This window comes from Mesoplodon mirus, assembly GCF_964341445.2.
Source record: "Mesoplodon mirus genome assembly, chromosome: 15".
Taxonomy (NCBI): Eukaryota; Metazoa; Chordata; class Mammalia; order Artiodactyla; family Ziphiidae; genus Mesoplodon; species Mesoplodon mirus.
In genome coordinates this window covers 32,276,015-32,292,675 of record NC_138991.1, presented here as the reverse complement: position 1 = coordinate 32,292,675, position 16,661 = coordinate 32,276,015, and the positions used below count along the sequence as shown (strand labels likewise).

The following is a 16,661-nucleotide window of genomic DNA, read 5'->3' as shown; positions in this document are numbered from 1 at the left end:
AGTATGTGGCCTTCTGAGATTGATTTTTTCACTCAACACAATGCCCTCCAGATTACCCGAGTCACTGCCTGCATCAGCAGTCCCTTCCCTTCTACTGCTGAGCAGGATTCCATGGCTGGATGGACCATAGTTTGTTTAACCGGTCACCTATGGAGGGCATTTTAGTTTTTCCAGTTTGAGGCTACTATAAATAAAGCTGCTATAGATAATCACACAAGAGATTCTGTATGGAAATAAGTTTTCATTTCTATGCGATAAATGCCTAGGAGTGCAACAGCTGGGTTACAAGATGTGATGGTTAATTTTCTGTCAACTTGTCTGAGCCACAGTGCAGATATTTGTTCAAACATTATTCTGGACACTTCTGTGAGGGTGTTTTTGGATGAGATCATCATTTGAATCAGTGGACTTTCAGTAAAAGCAGATGGTGCTCCAAAATGTGGGTGGGCTTTGTCCAAAGAACAAAGACTAGCCTCACCCAGTGAAGAAGGAATTCTGCCAGCAGATGGCCTTTGGACATGAACTGAACAGTGGCTCTGCTCTGGGTCTCCAGCCTGCTGGTCCACCCTGCAGACTTGCCAGTCTCCGTAACTGCATGAGCCATTTCCCTAAAATAAATTACCTATCTATCCATCTCTCTCTCTCTCACTATCCATCCATCCATCCATCCATCCATCCCTCTCTCTACCTCTCTATCCATCCATCCATCCCTCTATCCATTCATCTATCTATCTATCTATCTATCCATCCATCCATCCACCTATCTATCTATCTACAGATTCTACCGGCTCTGTTTCTCTGGAGAACGTTGACTAATACATACAGTGGTAAGCATATGTTTAGTTTTTTAACAAACTGTCAAACTGTTTTCCAAAGTGGCTGCACCATTTTACATTCCCACCAGCAATGTGTGAGAGATCCAGTTTCTCCACATCCTCACCAGCATCTGGTATTGTTGCTATTTTATTTTAGCTTTCCTAATACTTGTGAAGTGGTCTCTCATCATGATTGTAATTACCTTAGTTAATGATGTTGATCTTTTCATTGCTATCCATAGATCCTCTCTGGTGTCACTTGATGTCTCTTGGATTGTTTATTTTGTTTTTTACTGTTGAGTTTTGTCTATCTCTCTGCCAAAAACACAGTCCTACTTATGTAGCTATATAAGAGGTCTTGAAATTGGGTCAAATGATTCCTCCAATTTTTATTCTTATTTTTCATAATTGTTTTGGCTATTCTACTTTTGCCTTTATATATAATTTTAGAATAATCTTGTATATAGGTTTTTAAGATCTTGCTGGGATTTTGATAGGAACTGCAGGAATCTGACTGGGAAGAACGGACATCTTCACGAATCTTCCAACCCATGAATATGGTATGTCTCTTCGTTTATTTAGACCTTGATTTCTTTCACCAGTTTCTATAGTTTTCAGCATACAAGTCCTGTACATGTACTTAAGTATTTCTTTTCTGTTTTTGAGTGAATATAAAAGTTATTTTATTTAAAAGTTGGTTTCCACATGGTCACTGATAGTACACAGAAATAAAACTGACTTTTGTATGCTGATCATGCATCCTGCAACCTTGCTGAATTCTCTTACTAGTTCTAGGGGATTTTTTTGAGAGTTTTTAAGTTGCAAACTCCATTTCAATGATTATAGGTCTATTCAAATAACCTATTTCATATTGGGTGAGTTGTGGTGGTTTGTGCTTTTTGAGTAATTGGTTCATTTCATCTAAGTTGTCAAATATATATATATATACGTAGAGCTGTTTGTCCCTTATTATCCTTTTGATGTCTGTAGGGTCTCTTTCATTCCTGATATTAGGAATCTGTGTCTTCTCTCTTTTATTCTGTCAGTCTTGTTAGAGGTTTGTCAATTTTATTAACTTTCCAAACAGCCAACTTTATGTTTCAATGATTTTTATCTACTGTTTTTCTGTTTTCAATTTTATCGACCTCTGCTCTTATCTTTAATATCTACTCCTTCTGTTTGCTTTGAGCTCATCTTGCTCCTCTTTTTTTGGTCCTTTAAAGTATGAGCTTAGGTTATTGATTTGAGACTTGTCCTCTTTTCAATGTAACCCCCCTACAGGTGAGGTGGTGTTTCTTTCTCCCTGCTTTTGAGATTTTTCTGTCTTTCATTTTCAGAACTTTGATTATGATGTGTGTTGGCATGAATTTCTTTGGGTTTATCCTGTTTGAGATTTGATCAACTTATGAATCTGTAGGTCTGTCTTTTCAAAATGTGGAACATTTTCCAGTTAATATCTCTTCAAATACTTTTTCTATCCACTTTCTATCTCCTTACAATCTGGGATGTCTTGATCTTTTGTTCAAGTCCCCCAAGTCCCTGAGGCACTTTTCATTTTTTTAAACCTATTTTATTTTTGTCGTTTGAACTGGGTTATATTTATTGTTTTATCTTCAACTTCACTGACTTTTTCCTCTGTCCTCTCCATTCTGCTATTGAACTCATCCACTGAGTTTTTACTTTGTTTATTATATTTTTCAGTTCTAAAGTGTCCACTTTGGTCTTCTTTATGTAGTCTATGTCTTTGCTGAAACTTTGTTTTCTTCATTTGTTTCAAGGGTACTATAATTTTTTTTAATATAAATTTATTTATTTATTTTATTTTTGGCTATGTTGGGTCTCCGTTGCTGTGGGCGGGCTTTCTCTAGTTGCGGCGAATGAGGGCTACTCTTTGTTGCAGTGCATGGGCTTCTCACTGCAGTGGCTTCTCTTCTTGCAGAGCATGGGCTCTAGGCATGTGGGCTTCAGTAGTTGCTTAGTTGCTCCACGGCATGTGGGATCTTCCCAGACCAGGGCTCAAACCCGTGTCCCCTGCACTGGCAGGCAGATTCTTAACAACTGTGCCACAAGGGAAGTCCCAGGGTACTATAATTTATTGCTCATTGAAGCATTTTTACAACAGCTGCTATAAAATCCTTGTCAGATAATCCTAACACCTCTGTCATCTTGGTGTTGGTATCTGTTGTCTTTTCTTTTGTGTGTGTGTGTTTATTTTATTGAAGTATAGTTGATTTACAGTGTTGTGCTAATTTGTACTGTACAGCAAAGTGATTCAGTTGTAAATGTATATATATTCTTTTTCATATTCTTTTACATTATGGTTTATCATAGGATATTGAATATAGTTCCCTGTGCTGTAACAGTAGGACCTTGTTCATCCATTCTATATATAACAGCGTGGATCTGCTAATCCCAAACTCCCAGTCTATCCCTACTCTGGCCCCCCTCCCACTTGGTAACCACATGCCTATTCTCTATATCTGTGAGTCTGTTTCTGTTTTGTAAACAAGTTCATTTGTGTCATATTTTAGCTTCCACATATAAGTGATATCATATGATATTTGTCTTTCTCTGTCTGACTTACTTCACTTAGTTTGATTATCTCTAGGTTCATCCATGTTGCTGCAAATGGCATTATTTCATTCTTTTTTATGGCTGAGTAGTATTCCGTTATATGTAACGTACCACATCTTCTTTATCCATTCCTCTGTCGATGGACATTTAGGTTGTTTCTATGTCTTGGCTATTGTGAATAGTGCTACTATGAACAGAGGGGTGCATGTATCTCTTTGAAATTAGAGTTTTGTCTGGGTACCTGACCAGGAGTGGGATTGCTGGACCATTTGGCAACTCTACACTTAGTTTTTTGAGGAATCTCCATACTGTTTTCCATAGTGACTGCACCAATTTACATTCCCACCATCTGTTGTCTTTTCTTACTTAGTTGAGTTCTCTTGGTTCTTGCAAAGATGAGTGATTTCAGCTGAAACCTGGACATTTTGGGTCTTATGCTATGAGACTCTGGATCTTATTTAAATTTTGTATTTTACAAGCAGAAATCCCAAAGGCGTTTTAAACACCTGATTTTCAACAGACCACAGACCATGTTTACAAAACATTCATTATAGTTTACTTACGAGTATGGTTCTCCATTTTTCAAAAAAGTATCGTGTTCCTTTGGGCTCGCACTTGCTTTTAACTCCTTCACTATTACTCTCACTACACTAGTGCCCGTGTAGATCTCTCCAAGGAGCACCTAAAACCAAAGAATAGTTTTTCACTTCACTTCCATCAACATGATAAAGATGTATGTTACACTTACCAGGAAATGGAATACAAGAAAACAAATTAAGCAACAGTCAGATGGCTTTCTATTATTTTAAATTCTACCTCACAAAAAGCTTGGAAAGCTAAAATATTTTCCTTAAGTTTTAAAACATTCATCAGATGTTTACAACATTCATATATTTATATGTACTTCTTTTCTATTTACTTAAAAATGTTTTATACTTTAACAGAAATTGCCAATGACATTACAGAAGAGTAATTTATTAGTTTGGTTCAAATATAACCCAAATATTTCTCAAAAACACTTCAACTGAGTTGTGTTATTTTGTTATGTCTACTTCACATAGGACAAAGTAAACTGACAGACAGCCAGTGTACAAACTATCATTGCATTATAGCTTTAAAAATCCATGGCATGCCAGTTATTCCAGGCCTTTATCTTGTACTAAAGCTTCTGTCAAAACACAGGGAAAAAACACTCCACTGAAATTAACAGAACACAAAATGTGAATGAAAATAAGAACAAGCTACAAGTGATATATTAAGTATTAATATAGGACAATACAAAGGCACTCCAAAATACAATATTTAAGATGAAAATGATGATGAAGTAAAGATTTTTATCTAATTTGAGAATGGTCAAAACTAAAAGGCTTCCTTTTAAAATAGGTTTCTTATATTTTTATAAAATAGATTAATTTTATTAAAATAGAGAATGAAAATAGAGAATAAGTACCTGAACAGAATTTAATGTTATATTAGGAATATAAGGGCAGAAAAATGCATAGAACAGGAAACTCTGATAATTAACTAAGCCATATTCTCTGTTTCAAATAACCAGTTTGCACAGATATAACAAGCCTAACACATCCATGGTGTCGATTTGCAAAGAGGGGAGAATGACTAGGGGACCAGTGCAATGATCTGGCTCACCGTCTCTCTCTCTCTGTCGCCAGCACTGTTGTCATCCTTGGAGGGCAACGTATGCAGGGACTATTCACTCAACACCGGGATCTCTCAGTTTTCTGACCTCACTCCCGCTCATCTTTCCTATGACCCCATCTCAGCAAACACTCCCAGGGGTCTAGACCTAGCTAGTAATTATGTTATGTCCAAAACCTTGAATTGTAACTTCTTCTCTACCCGTCCTTCGATTTCCAGCTCACTTACTTCAACAGTCTAATCCAACAAGTGCACAGTTTGCCCCCCAATCCACTAATGATCCCGCTTTTCCACCCTCCTGTCCTGACTACAGGCCCCGCTCCCCTCCCTGACAGCTTAAAGCCCACGACCCTTCACTCCCATCACCCCTGCGCCCTCTCACTGAGGTCTATTAGCTCAGCCAAGCCTCAGTGCTGCTTAAATCCATCTACTTACCTACAATAAAAAGCATCAAAAGTAGACAAAAGCCATGATGAGTGGTCTCATTTTAAATCTGTGAGGGTCCTCAGCACTGCTCACCACCACCCCCATTTCCCCAGCTGATATACTTTCCCACCTTCTCCTCCTGTTCAAACTTCATGTACATCTTTTCACTCCTGCATTTCAAACGGGCCTCCTGTTTACTGAATAAAATGATCAGAAGTGAACCTGCTCATTTTAACACCAAATCCACCTGCACCTGTGTACACATCCTGTTTCTGCTCCCATTTCAGGAGAAAAACTGTCCCTGTGCCTAAGACCAAGTCCTATAAAAATGCTATGGATCCCTTCTACACTTACACCCCCTCCCACAGTATCAGTCCCCCCTCCCATATATACATGCTAAAATAGCAGCATATACTATAAAAAAAAACAATCAGAAAACCTTCCCTTGGCCCTTGGATGGGCCCAAACAGCTCATAATTTCTCTGTTCCCTTTTAGATTAAAACTCCTCAACAGAGCTATCTAAATGTGCTATCTCCAGTTTCTCCCTGGAACCCACCACACGTGAGGATGTGACATGGCCCTTCTGAGGTCACAAGGACTGAATCTTTTGAGGACACCATGGACTGCATGCTGCTGGGTCCTAATTCTCCCAGCCTCCATCTTGCTCAGTGTGTCCGCAGCACCTACTGCAATTCATCTTCTGGAACTCCTCCTCAGACCTTCAGAATAATGCTCGTCTCTCCTGTGCCCTCTCCTACTCACTGGCTGACTCTTCTGTCTCCCTCAGAGGGTCTCCCTGACTGTGTTGGCCTCCCCGCTGCAGGGCCTCAGGGCTCCCCCTCTCCTCTGTGTTAGCATTCTCGGTGATTTCATCTAGCCTCAAGTACCACCTCTATACTGAGTTCTCCCAAGTTTATATCTCTGTCTTGAACTCTCAATTTGCATTTCCAACTGCCTACATGGTATCTCCATTTGCACATCTGAGAGCCATCTCACCCCTGATGTATCCAAAAGTGAACCCATCTTCCTCCTCCACGTCTGCTTCTCCCTAGTCTTTTCCATCTCAGATCACAGCAACTCCATGCTTCTTGCCAATCGGGCCATAAGCCATCATCCTTAACTTCTTTCCCTCTCCAGACTCCGTATCTGCTCCATCCCAAGTCCTGTGTGCTCCTGTTGGAACCTCGACCTCTCCATGCTATCATCCAGGTCCAAGCCTGCCTGCAACTCTCCCTAGACAATTGCGGCAGCCTTCTTACCAATTTCCCTGCTTCCCCGTGGCCCTCTACAACATGGCAATCCTCTCAACCTGTAAGCCAGGTGATGTCACTCATCCCCAGATCCTGGAGCACCTTCTTAGCCCCCTCTGAGGAAAAGTCAAAGTCTCTAAATGCAGGAAACACCTCATGTCCCCTGGCTCCCCTACCCCTCTCTGAGCCTGTCTCCTACCACTGACTGTTTACTGTCTGATCACCCCCCAGCCCCAACTAGAAAATTCAGCTTTGTCAGGGCAAGGGTTCCATCTTGTTTGCTGCTACATTCCCAGGACTCCACAGGCCAGGACTTTACCATCTTCCTCCACATCGTACTCCCAGCACCAAGAACAACGTCTGACACATAACAGGTTTTGCTAAATGGCTTAGAAGATCTGGTAACTAATAAAATTTGGACGACATGAAAGATACAGCACAAACAACTCTTATCGGAAAGATGGAAGCATGAGATGGTTGACTACAGAGCAAATACATCTTCTGGTTGTGACCGCCCTGCTTATGATGCAATGATCACTCAGTTACACCCTTTTACAAAGAATGATTGCTCCATCATAGAAACAGTTGTTATAAAAAGATCATTCCTTCTGTGGTAAAAAGATCAACAAAGTGTGTTATTACAGGTCACTTGACAGGCTACGAGAAACACAACAGTTCTTCACAATGGTTTTCATTATAACCATACTACCCATCTATTATAAAGTGGTTTAAGTGTCATAAGGGAAGGGGGAGAAGAAAGAAGAAACAAATAATTTGAGGAGGACAAAAACCTTCTAAAATTCCCGTCTCTCTTCCCTTCTTACCGTTGTCTGCCAACAACTAGAAAAGTCTCTGATATAGAAATAAAAGACCTTCTTGGAAAAACTCACACACCCAGGAATGCTGACACTCACACTTCCACATGGTTTCAGGGGCCAATGGAGAAATTCAATTGGTACCATAGTGTGTAGACAGTATGTGGAATGTCACGTAACACAAGTCTTAATTAGCTTTAAATTCTAAACAGTATAAGTAGGAGGGGAAAAAATGAAAGCGAACAAACTTTACCTTTCCAAACCAGCCATTTCCAATTTCCTGTATATAGTTTAGACTGTGGCGGGCAACTTGAGACTTCAAACCTTCTGTAGGAAAAAGAAGATTGAAAACTAAAGATAAGTATTTAACTGAAATAAATATTAAATATATAACCTATAAAGTACAAACACTAACATAAATTTAATGTTCGTGATAATACAGGTAGAAATAAATACATAAAACATCTCTCTCAAACTAATAACGCCAAAACGGTCTCAAATTTTAAAACTGACAGTATTTGTGAATGAGTATCCTACCCTGACTTTAAGCTCTTGCACTGAATCCTCTGACCAACTACCCTACTATAAACACCAGTCACCACCAGTCACCACCACCTCACTGGCCTTTACTCAGTCCTTACTTTTATGGCAGAGTAGGGACCTCTGGGGCTGTCCCTCCCTAGAAACACTGAAAATCTTGTCAAAAAACTGTAAGCATCAACCTTATCAGAACTCTGGAGGGTGGTAAAGGTTTTTTTTTTTTTTTTTTGCGGTATGCGGGCCTCTCACTGTTGTGGCCTCTCCCGTTGCGGAGCACAGGCTCCGGATGCGCAGGCCCAGCGGCCATGGCTCACGGGCCCAGCCGCTCCGCGGCATATGGGATCCTCCCAGACCGGGGCACGAACCCGTATCCCCTGCATCGGCAGGCGGACTCTCAACCACTGCGCCACCAGGGAGGCCCCGGTGGTAAAGGTTTATAGCAACCGAAGAGAACCAGGAGGAAGGCCACTGAAACAGGGAGACTTGCTTTGTGGCCTTTAATTTACTCATGTCCTACCTCCATCGCAGCACATCTTAAAGATGACCCATGTGCCAGAGAGGGGGCTGGTTCCAGAGGGAGCACAGTGGCCTTCTTCCCCAGGAACTGTGCTTCTTTTTGACCTGATTGGGGTTTCCCGGAAGGCCTGCTGCAGTGGTGCCCCTTGTTCCACCTAACTTGGGCTCTATCAGGATGGAGAGGCTTCACGTGCCTCAAAAACAATGAAAGCCAACTGGACAAGGCGCTGCTGCCCGGGGCAAATAAAAAAACCCAACTGAGGCAATAATAGACAGGCTGGAGCTTTAGCAGAAAAGCCCAGTGAAACTTGGGGGGTTTGGGGGGATATGGGCTTTTTAAAAAAAAGCTATTATCACACAAACAGGGAAACTTAGAGAGCCACGTGCATGCCCAGGGAAGCACACACACTCAGAAAAGACCCGAGAAGAACAGAGGCTTCACCTCTGGCAAGTCTCATGCTCAGCAAAGCAGGAAGTGAAGGCTAAGGCAGAGCTGTCAGTGGCCAGGCTGAGGACTTGCCCCAACACAGAGCCAGTCTGCCAGGACCTAGACAGCATCTGTCATTTGTTTCCTTTCTATTTTCTTCTTTTTTTGCCTATTATTCAAAATGTCCAGTTTTCAACAAAAAATTACAAACTAAATTAAAAACAATAAAGAATGCTACATGCACTGGTACAAAAGATATTTAAAAGAAAGTGTCCCTGAGAAAACAGACATTGGCCTTACTGGACAAGACCTTAAATCAACTGTCTTAAACACACTGAAAGGGCTAAAGGAAACCACAGACAAAGAACCAAAGGAAACTGAGAGAATGATATCCCAATAGAGAAGACCAATAAAGTGAGAGAAATTATTAAAAGGAGCCAAATAGAATTTTGGAGCTGAAAGTGCAATAACCAAAAAAAAAAAAAAAAAAAAAAGCACAAGAGGGTTTCAACAACAGATTTGAGCAGACAGAATAATCAGTAAACCTGAAGGGAGGTCAAATGAAATTATCCAATCTGAGAAGCAGAAAGAAAAAAGAATGAAAACATTAATGAATGAAGTCTAAGGGACTTGTGGGATACCATCAAGTGGACCAACATACATATAATGAGAGCCCCAGAGGATGAGGGAGAAAAGGGAGCAGAAAGAATACTTGAAGTTATAATGGTAAAAAATGTCTCAAATCTATGAGAAACATGAATCTATACATCTAAGAAGTTCAACAAAGTCCAGGTAAGATAAACTCAGAGATCCACACCAAGACACATTATAATCAAACTATCAAAAACCAGCGATAGAGAATTTTGAAAGCAGCAAGAGAGAACAAGTCATAACATTCAAGGGATCTTCAATAAGAATAACAATTCCATGTCTCATCAGAAACCATGGAGGCCAGAAAGCAGTGGGATGGCACATATAAAGTGCTAAAGAACAGTACCATCAACCAAGAATTCTATACCTAGCAAAACTGTCCTCCAAAAATGAAGGAGAAATTAAGACATTCCCAGATAAACAAGTTTAGGGAGTTTGCTGCCAGTACACCTGCCCTGTAAGAAATGCTAAAGGGAGTCCTTCAGGCTAAAATAAAAGGACATTAAAGAGTAACTAGAAGTCATATGAGGAAATAAAGATTTCTGGTAACTACACAGGTAAAATAAAAGCCAGTATTATTGTATTTTTGTGTGTAGCTCCTTTTTATTTCTTATATGACTTAAAAGACAAACACATTAAAAAATTGTGGGCCTCCCTGGTGGCGCAGTGGTTGAGAGTCCGCCTGACGATGCAGGGGACACGGGTTCGTGCCCCAGTCCGGGAAGATCCCACATGCCACGGAGCGGCTGGGCCTGTGAGCCATGGCCACTGAGCCTGCACGTCCAGAGCCTGTGCTCCACAACGGGAGAGGCCACAACAGTGAGAGGCCCGTGTACCACAAAAAAAAAAAAAAAAAAATTGTATAGTTGACCCTTGAGCAACACAGGTTTGAATTGCACAGGTCCACTTAAATGTAGATTTTTTTCAATAAATACTATAGCACTACACAATCCACAGTTGGATGCAGAACCATGGATACAGAAGGCCGACTATAAAGTTATACACAGATTTTCGACTGTGTGCAGGGCTGGGGGGGCATGGTTGTGTGGGGTGTGGGTCAGCACCCTTAACCCCCTCATTGTTCAAGGGTCAACAATAAATCTATATTAATGGGCACACAATGTATAAAGCTGTAATGTGTGGCAACATAAAGGGAAGGAACAGGTTTAATATGCTGGTGAATATAAATTCAGTTGTTATAAATTCAAAATCAGTTGTTATAAATTTAAGGTAATTGTAATCCCATTATAATCACTTTTTAAAAATATAAAAAAATATACATAAAAGGGAATGAGAAGGGAATCAAATGATATGCATGCATGGGCACACACATGCCCACACACACACACACACACATTCCAGTGGCCTGTCTTGCAGAAATGGAAAAACTGATCCTAAAATTCATATAGAATTGAAAGGGACTCAGAATAGCCAAAACAATCTAGAAAAAAAAAAAAGTTGCAAGACACATACTTCCCAATTTCAAATCTTACTACAATGCTACAATAATCAAAACAGTGTGGTACTGGCATAAGGATAGGCATATAGATCAATGGAATACAACTGAAAGTCTAGAAATTAACCTAAACGAATATGGTCAACTGATTTTCAACAAGGGTGCCAAGACAATTCAAGGAGGGAAGAAACGTCTCCTCAAAACTTGTTGTTGGGACAACTAGTTATCCACCTGTAGAATTAACCTGGATCATTACCTCACACCATATACAAATATTTTGTATGAAACACACCAGCTGTGTCATGTTTTAGCTAGCTTTTTTTTTAATATAGCCTATAGCAATATTAATCAACTGTTCAGTTTATACTGCCCTAAACATACACCACTGTGTGTGCAGTAGCAAGGCAGGCTTGGTACCTACAAAGACTTAAAGAACCTTCTCAGCAGTATTAGAAATCCCTAATTATTGAACCACTAGTGATACTCTATTTTATAATAAGAAATTAATTAACATGTAGTCAAACCTCTATCCTCTATTTTAGCATGAAAAGTAATATCCAAATTACCCCTCCTCCCCAAACGCAGGACATCCCAGTAGAAAACAGCAGTGTCCTACTCAGCCAGACAGGCAGTGTTGAGAACTGGCAGAGAAGCCTGCCTACCAACACAGAGGCCAGGAGCCTCTGTCAGAGTATTCCATTTTGAAGAATCGAGGAGACCAATTTACTCTTATGCCAGAGCCAAGGTCCAAAAGGAAAGGACTCAGCTTTTGCAGGAATGCAATGGGCCTGACCACTAGAATTCAGCTTCACTAGAGAGCAGAAGGAAGAAAAGTTAGCAAGCAGAGGAGACAGGCAGTCCAATTTTTTTATGATTAGTAGCAAGGCTCCCTTTCTCACTTCTCAGAAATTATTCATGGAAACATGACATCAGGATGGAAGGTCTTACCTATAGAAGGCTGGAATTGTGATGGAGCTGGTAGTGAAATATTTGGTACTGAAAGTGTGAAAACTTCTGCTGGGGATTGAACAGAGGGAGTATCTTCTGCTGGTGGTGTGAAATCAATCTCATCATCAAAATTATCTTCAAATTCCTAAAATAAAGGACGAGCAATGTTATATCTAATATAAATCAGCTTGAGAGTAAATACCAAAAACATCTGCTAACATTTAAGATATGAACATTTATTCACTCATTTGGAACACACTGCCATAATTTTTTTTTCCAATTTGTGCTGACTTCAAGTAAAAAGCATATGTAATTGTGTTCTCCAACTCAAAATAGCAGAATAAATAAGATCTGAAAATAAATTATACATATTTTATGTAATTTTTAAACTGATAACTTGAAGTTAAATGCAAAGTTTTCTAAAATGACCCTGGAACTTAAAAGGGAAATACTCTTCCAGTTTCAAAATTTTATGTTTAAGTTACTATAGTTTAAGGTATTCTTTTTATTACTATTATTCACTTTCACAAATCTCTCTGCATATTGAATCAAAACATTTATTTTTCAATTGTATATGTACTTCTAGTTGCTCTGTGATTTCAATCAAAATAAAGATAGTTAAAAGACTCAGAAAAGATATCTTTAAGCGAGTCCTACTTCTCTGGAAAGAGTATAATGGATAAATTATTAAACTGGGTAGAAAAATCATCAAGGTCTGAACCAGGAAGGTCAGTACTAAACTCTGTACCACATAAGTGCAGTAAACATTCTAAGAACATCCAGCTTTCTAAAGATGGCGACTTTAATATTGAGGCTGCACCAATAAAGCTGTTGAAGGAAACCTTTTAAGTGACTCTGTCCAGCAGAAAGCTATCCTGACTCTTCCTATCATCATTCTAGTGAGCTGGGCCTACCTTGGTGTCCATGTTAATTTAACACAGATACAGATGATTATCAAGGTCTTTCGTTCAGATAATTAATGAGCATTACCCCACCAGGAGCCATGACAGCTGAACGAGACTGTTTTCACTCGTCTACACAGCTCTACGACCTCCCTCTACCCCACCCGCCCCCATGCAAGGGAGAAGCTGAAAGTTGCAAGGGTGGATTTCTCTGATATAACATTTATGCTCTCACATGCATGCAAGAGGGCATATTCTTATATATGTCATAAACGTTGTCAAATGCATTAGGACACTATCACTATTTGTATCGGGGGAGGGGAGAGCAGGACACTTCAATCTGTGACGTCACCTCTAAACACAACAGCTTTGTCCAATTTCCCTTTTGGACATTCCTAAAGGTTCTCTCATTAAAAAAAGACTTCATCCATCACTCCTAACCTTGGCAGCGGCAGGATATACCATTAGGCAGCAGATGATTCTAAAGATTCACAGAAGTAATACAGTGTAACAACAGTAACAACAACTATGGGGCCGTGGGAGAAGACCGGGTCACTTGTAAAAGACGGCAGCTTCTTGGCCTGTAAATGACTTCCCAGGGACCATTTAGTTCTGAAATGCCACACTTCTAAGTCTAAAGGAAACCCACGAATGATAGATGGTGACACTCTTCTTCAGTTACAGTCTGGAAGCTGGAGAGGATCCTCTGTACGGTGTGGTCCCTGAGCCGCCTGCATCAGAATCACCTGGGGAAGCCCGATAAAAACACACCCTCCCTGAATCTGAGTCGTCATAAGTGCCCTGGGTCCACACTAAGCATCAGGGGGGGTTAGAACAATTCAAGGCAAGAATGAGGTATCGTGATGTGAGACAGAAACTGGCTTTCATTTTCAGAAACACTGATCAGGCTTTATCTTTGTCCCCAAAGGGCCAGGGAACTGTGCAAAGTCCCTCAGCAAGACTGACAGTCAAGGGACATGGATTCTCTGCCCATCTCTGTGGCCCCGTGCGGCGCAGTCGCTGGGTTCCCACAGAAGTGTCTGCACTGATCCGAGGGCCTAGGCGTTCAGGTCCTCCATGTCTGGGATGAAATCTTCTACAGAAAATGACCTATGCTCATGAGCCTTTTCCCCCAGATGCCCACCCCAGTCCTCCACCCCCAATCCTCTGTGTGTATAACACTGGTGTCCAGCCAAAGGGACAGCACATCTTCTCTCCTCAGAGCTGCCACCAGACCCAAGGTAAAGGGAACACACGACAGAAACAGGTGTGAGGCTCGAGAAATAAGGTCCACACGTCCATGAAAAAGGTTTTCCCCTGATTTGAACCACCCTGATTTGTCCTCAGGACTCCTGGGACAGTCCTAGTCCAGTTGGTAAAGCTCTACATTAAAGACCATTGCCTCTGCATGCGCACATTCCTTTTTTTTCCTTCTTTTATGTACTCATTTTTAATAAGTCTTCACTGAGCCCTAACACATGCCACCAATAAGTTCTAGAGGGGATATCCTAGCTGGTTTCTGGCAGACTCCACCCATCCTCAGCAGCTACGACAACAGTCCTTCTGTATTATCACCTCCCCCACCTCCACCCTCCACCCTGGGCAAGCTTTACAACTGGCACCCTTCTTTTCTCCTCCTTAGGGAACTCAGGGCTCGAGGCAAACTGAAAGATGCTCTTCCTCACGCACAAAACACACTGGCCTCAATGATCTCAACAACCACAAACTCACCAGCACATAGTTTGGAAAAAAATCAAAACCAGCCTGCTTCTCCTTACAGGCCTTATAGCAAGTGAATTCAATCATCATTCCTTATTCCTCACTTGACAAAACTTAAATTAAAACAGGCAAGTGGCTACTGTCAATGATGCTCGGAGGCAGGGCCAGCACCTGCAGCCAGTGAGCCAAATCCAGACCACCCACTTTATTCTGTACACGAGATTTCACTGGCACACAGCGGTGACCACCTGTTCTCATGCTGTCTGTGGCTCACGTGGCTACAATGGCCGAGTTGAGAGGTGAGTAGCCATGACAGAGACTGTATGGCCCACAGTATTTACTATTTACAATAGCTCTTTATTTAACTTTAATGTTTACTATCTGGCCCCTACAGAAAAAAATTTGCCAACCCCTGCACCCAAGGGACTGTGATATACAGCCGTTCTGTTGGTAAATGTATCAGAGGATGACTTTAAATGTTCCTACCATCTGTGCTCACCTTAAAGTCTATTTCTGGGTCCTTACAGCAGGATACACAGTTTGCAATTAACACTATTAATATCATTAAACTGCACACAGACAGGATCACAAAAGATGAGGAAATTTCTGCAGCAGGTGCCTCCCCTGGAAAGAGAAATAAACAATATTAACATGTGCATTCCAAAATCAACTTTAATAAGTGAATCAATATATTTTCTGCCAGATACAAATGGGACCAAGAGTTAATAAAATAATGCTCAAGATAAAGCTGATGACCAACCCAGGATAAGAAGTTAGAGGTTTTTTTTTTTTAAACTTCTGATTTGGGGACTTCCCTGGCAGTCCAGTGGTTAAGACTTCACCTTCCAATGCAGGGGGTGTGGGTTCAATCCCTAGTCAGGGAGCTAAGGTCCCGCATGCCTCAATACCAGAAGCAATATTGTAACAAATTCAATAAAGACTTTAAAATTGGTACAAATCAAAAAAAAATCTTAAAAATTTCTGATTTTGAAACAATTTCAGATTTAGAGAGGAGTTGCAGAGACAATGCAGACAGTCCTTATATACCCTTCACCTCGCTTCCACTAACATTAGCATCTTACATAGTGTATTTATCAAAGCTAAAACAGTAACACTGGTACAATACTATCAATACTAATTGAACTTCTGACTTTATTTGGATTTTACCAGTTTTTCCATCAACACTGTTTTTCTTTTGCAGGATTCAATCCAGCCACCAATGTTGCATTTATTCATCACGTCCCCTTAGTCTCCTCCAATCTCTGATGTCTCTCTGTCCGTGTTTCATAACTCCAACACTCCTGAAGAGTACTGGTCAGTTATTTTGTAGAATGTCCCTCAAATGGGGTTGCCTGATGTTTTCTCATGACTGGACTGAGGTTACAGATATCTGGGAAGAATCTAGAACACCACATGGTGAAAGGTCCTTCTCATGACATCGTATCTGGGGCATGTGATGTTGGCACAATCATTACCAGTGACGTGAAACTGGATCCCTTGGCCCAGGGGGTTTCTGCCAGGTTTGACCACAGTGAAGTTACCCTTTTCCCTTCGCATACGCCTCTCTTCAGAAGCGGGTCACAAAGTCCAGGGAACACGCACAGGTAAGGGAATTAAGCTGTACTTCCCGGACGGAGGAGTGTCCCAGGATGTGTAGACACAGGTTAAAAGGACTACAGTAACTGATACCTGGGGATACACTTTGAGGCTCTTCACACACCCTGGGTCTCCGGGAAGCTTTACACCATAGTTTTCCCCGGAGTCATGCGTCTTCCCTGCAGCAATGAATACTGTGATGTTCTAGTGGTGATTTTTCTATTTCCCTTATTCCTTCTACATTTATTACATGGTACTCTTCTGTAAGGAAGATTTGTCCCTCCTCCCACACTTATTTATTCAGTCATTTACAAAGTTATGAACTCATAAGATATTTATTTTATTCTTTGGGTTATAATCCATTCTTCT

The 16,661-nt window shown here is 40.8% G+C and overlaps 1 protein-coding gene across 2 annotated transcripts in view; it reads right to left on the bottom strand.

The window, feature by feature from the left end:
* Positions 1-16,661, bottom strand: part of LMTK2 (lemur tyrosine kinase 2) — an 80,388-nt gene that overhangs the window by 38,727 nt on the left and 25,000 nt on the right. For both annotated transcript variants that reach the window (XM_082600371.1, XM_082600372.1), the window contains exons 2-5: positions 15,196-15,320; positions 12,076-12,220; positions 7,791-7,864; positions 3,953-4,071 (exon numbers count right to left, since the gene is read on the bottom strand). In XM_082600371.1, the coding sequence (XP_082456497.1) occupies positions 3,953-4,071; positions 7,791-7,864; positions 12,076-12,220; positions 15,196-15,320 (463 nt within the window). The remainder of the gene's footprint in view (positions 1-3,952; positions 4,072-7,790; positions 7,865-12,075; positions 12,221-15,195; positions 15,321-16,661) is intronic.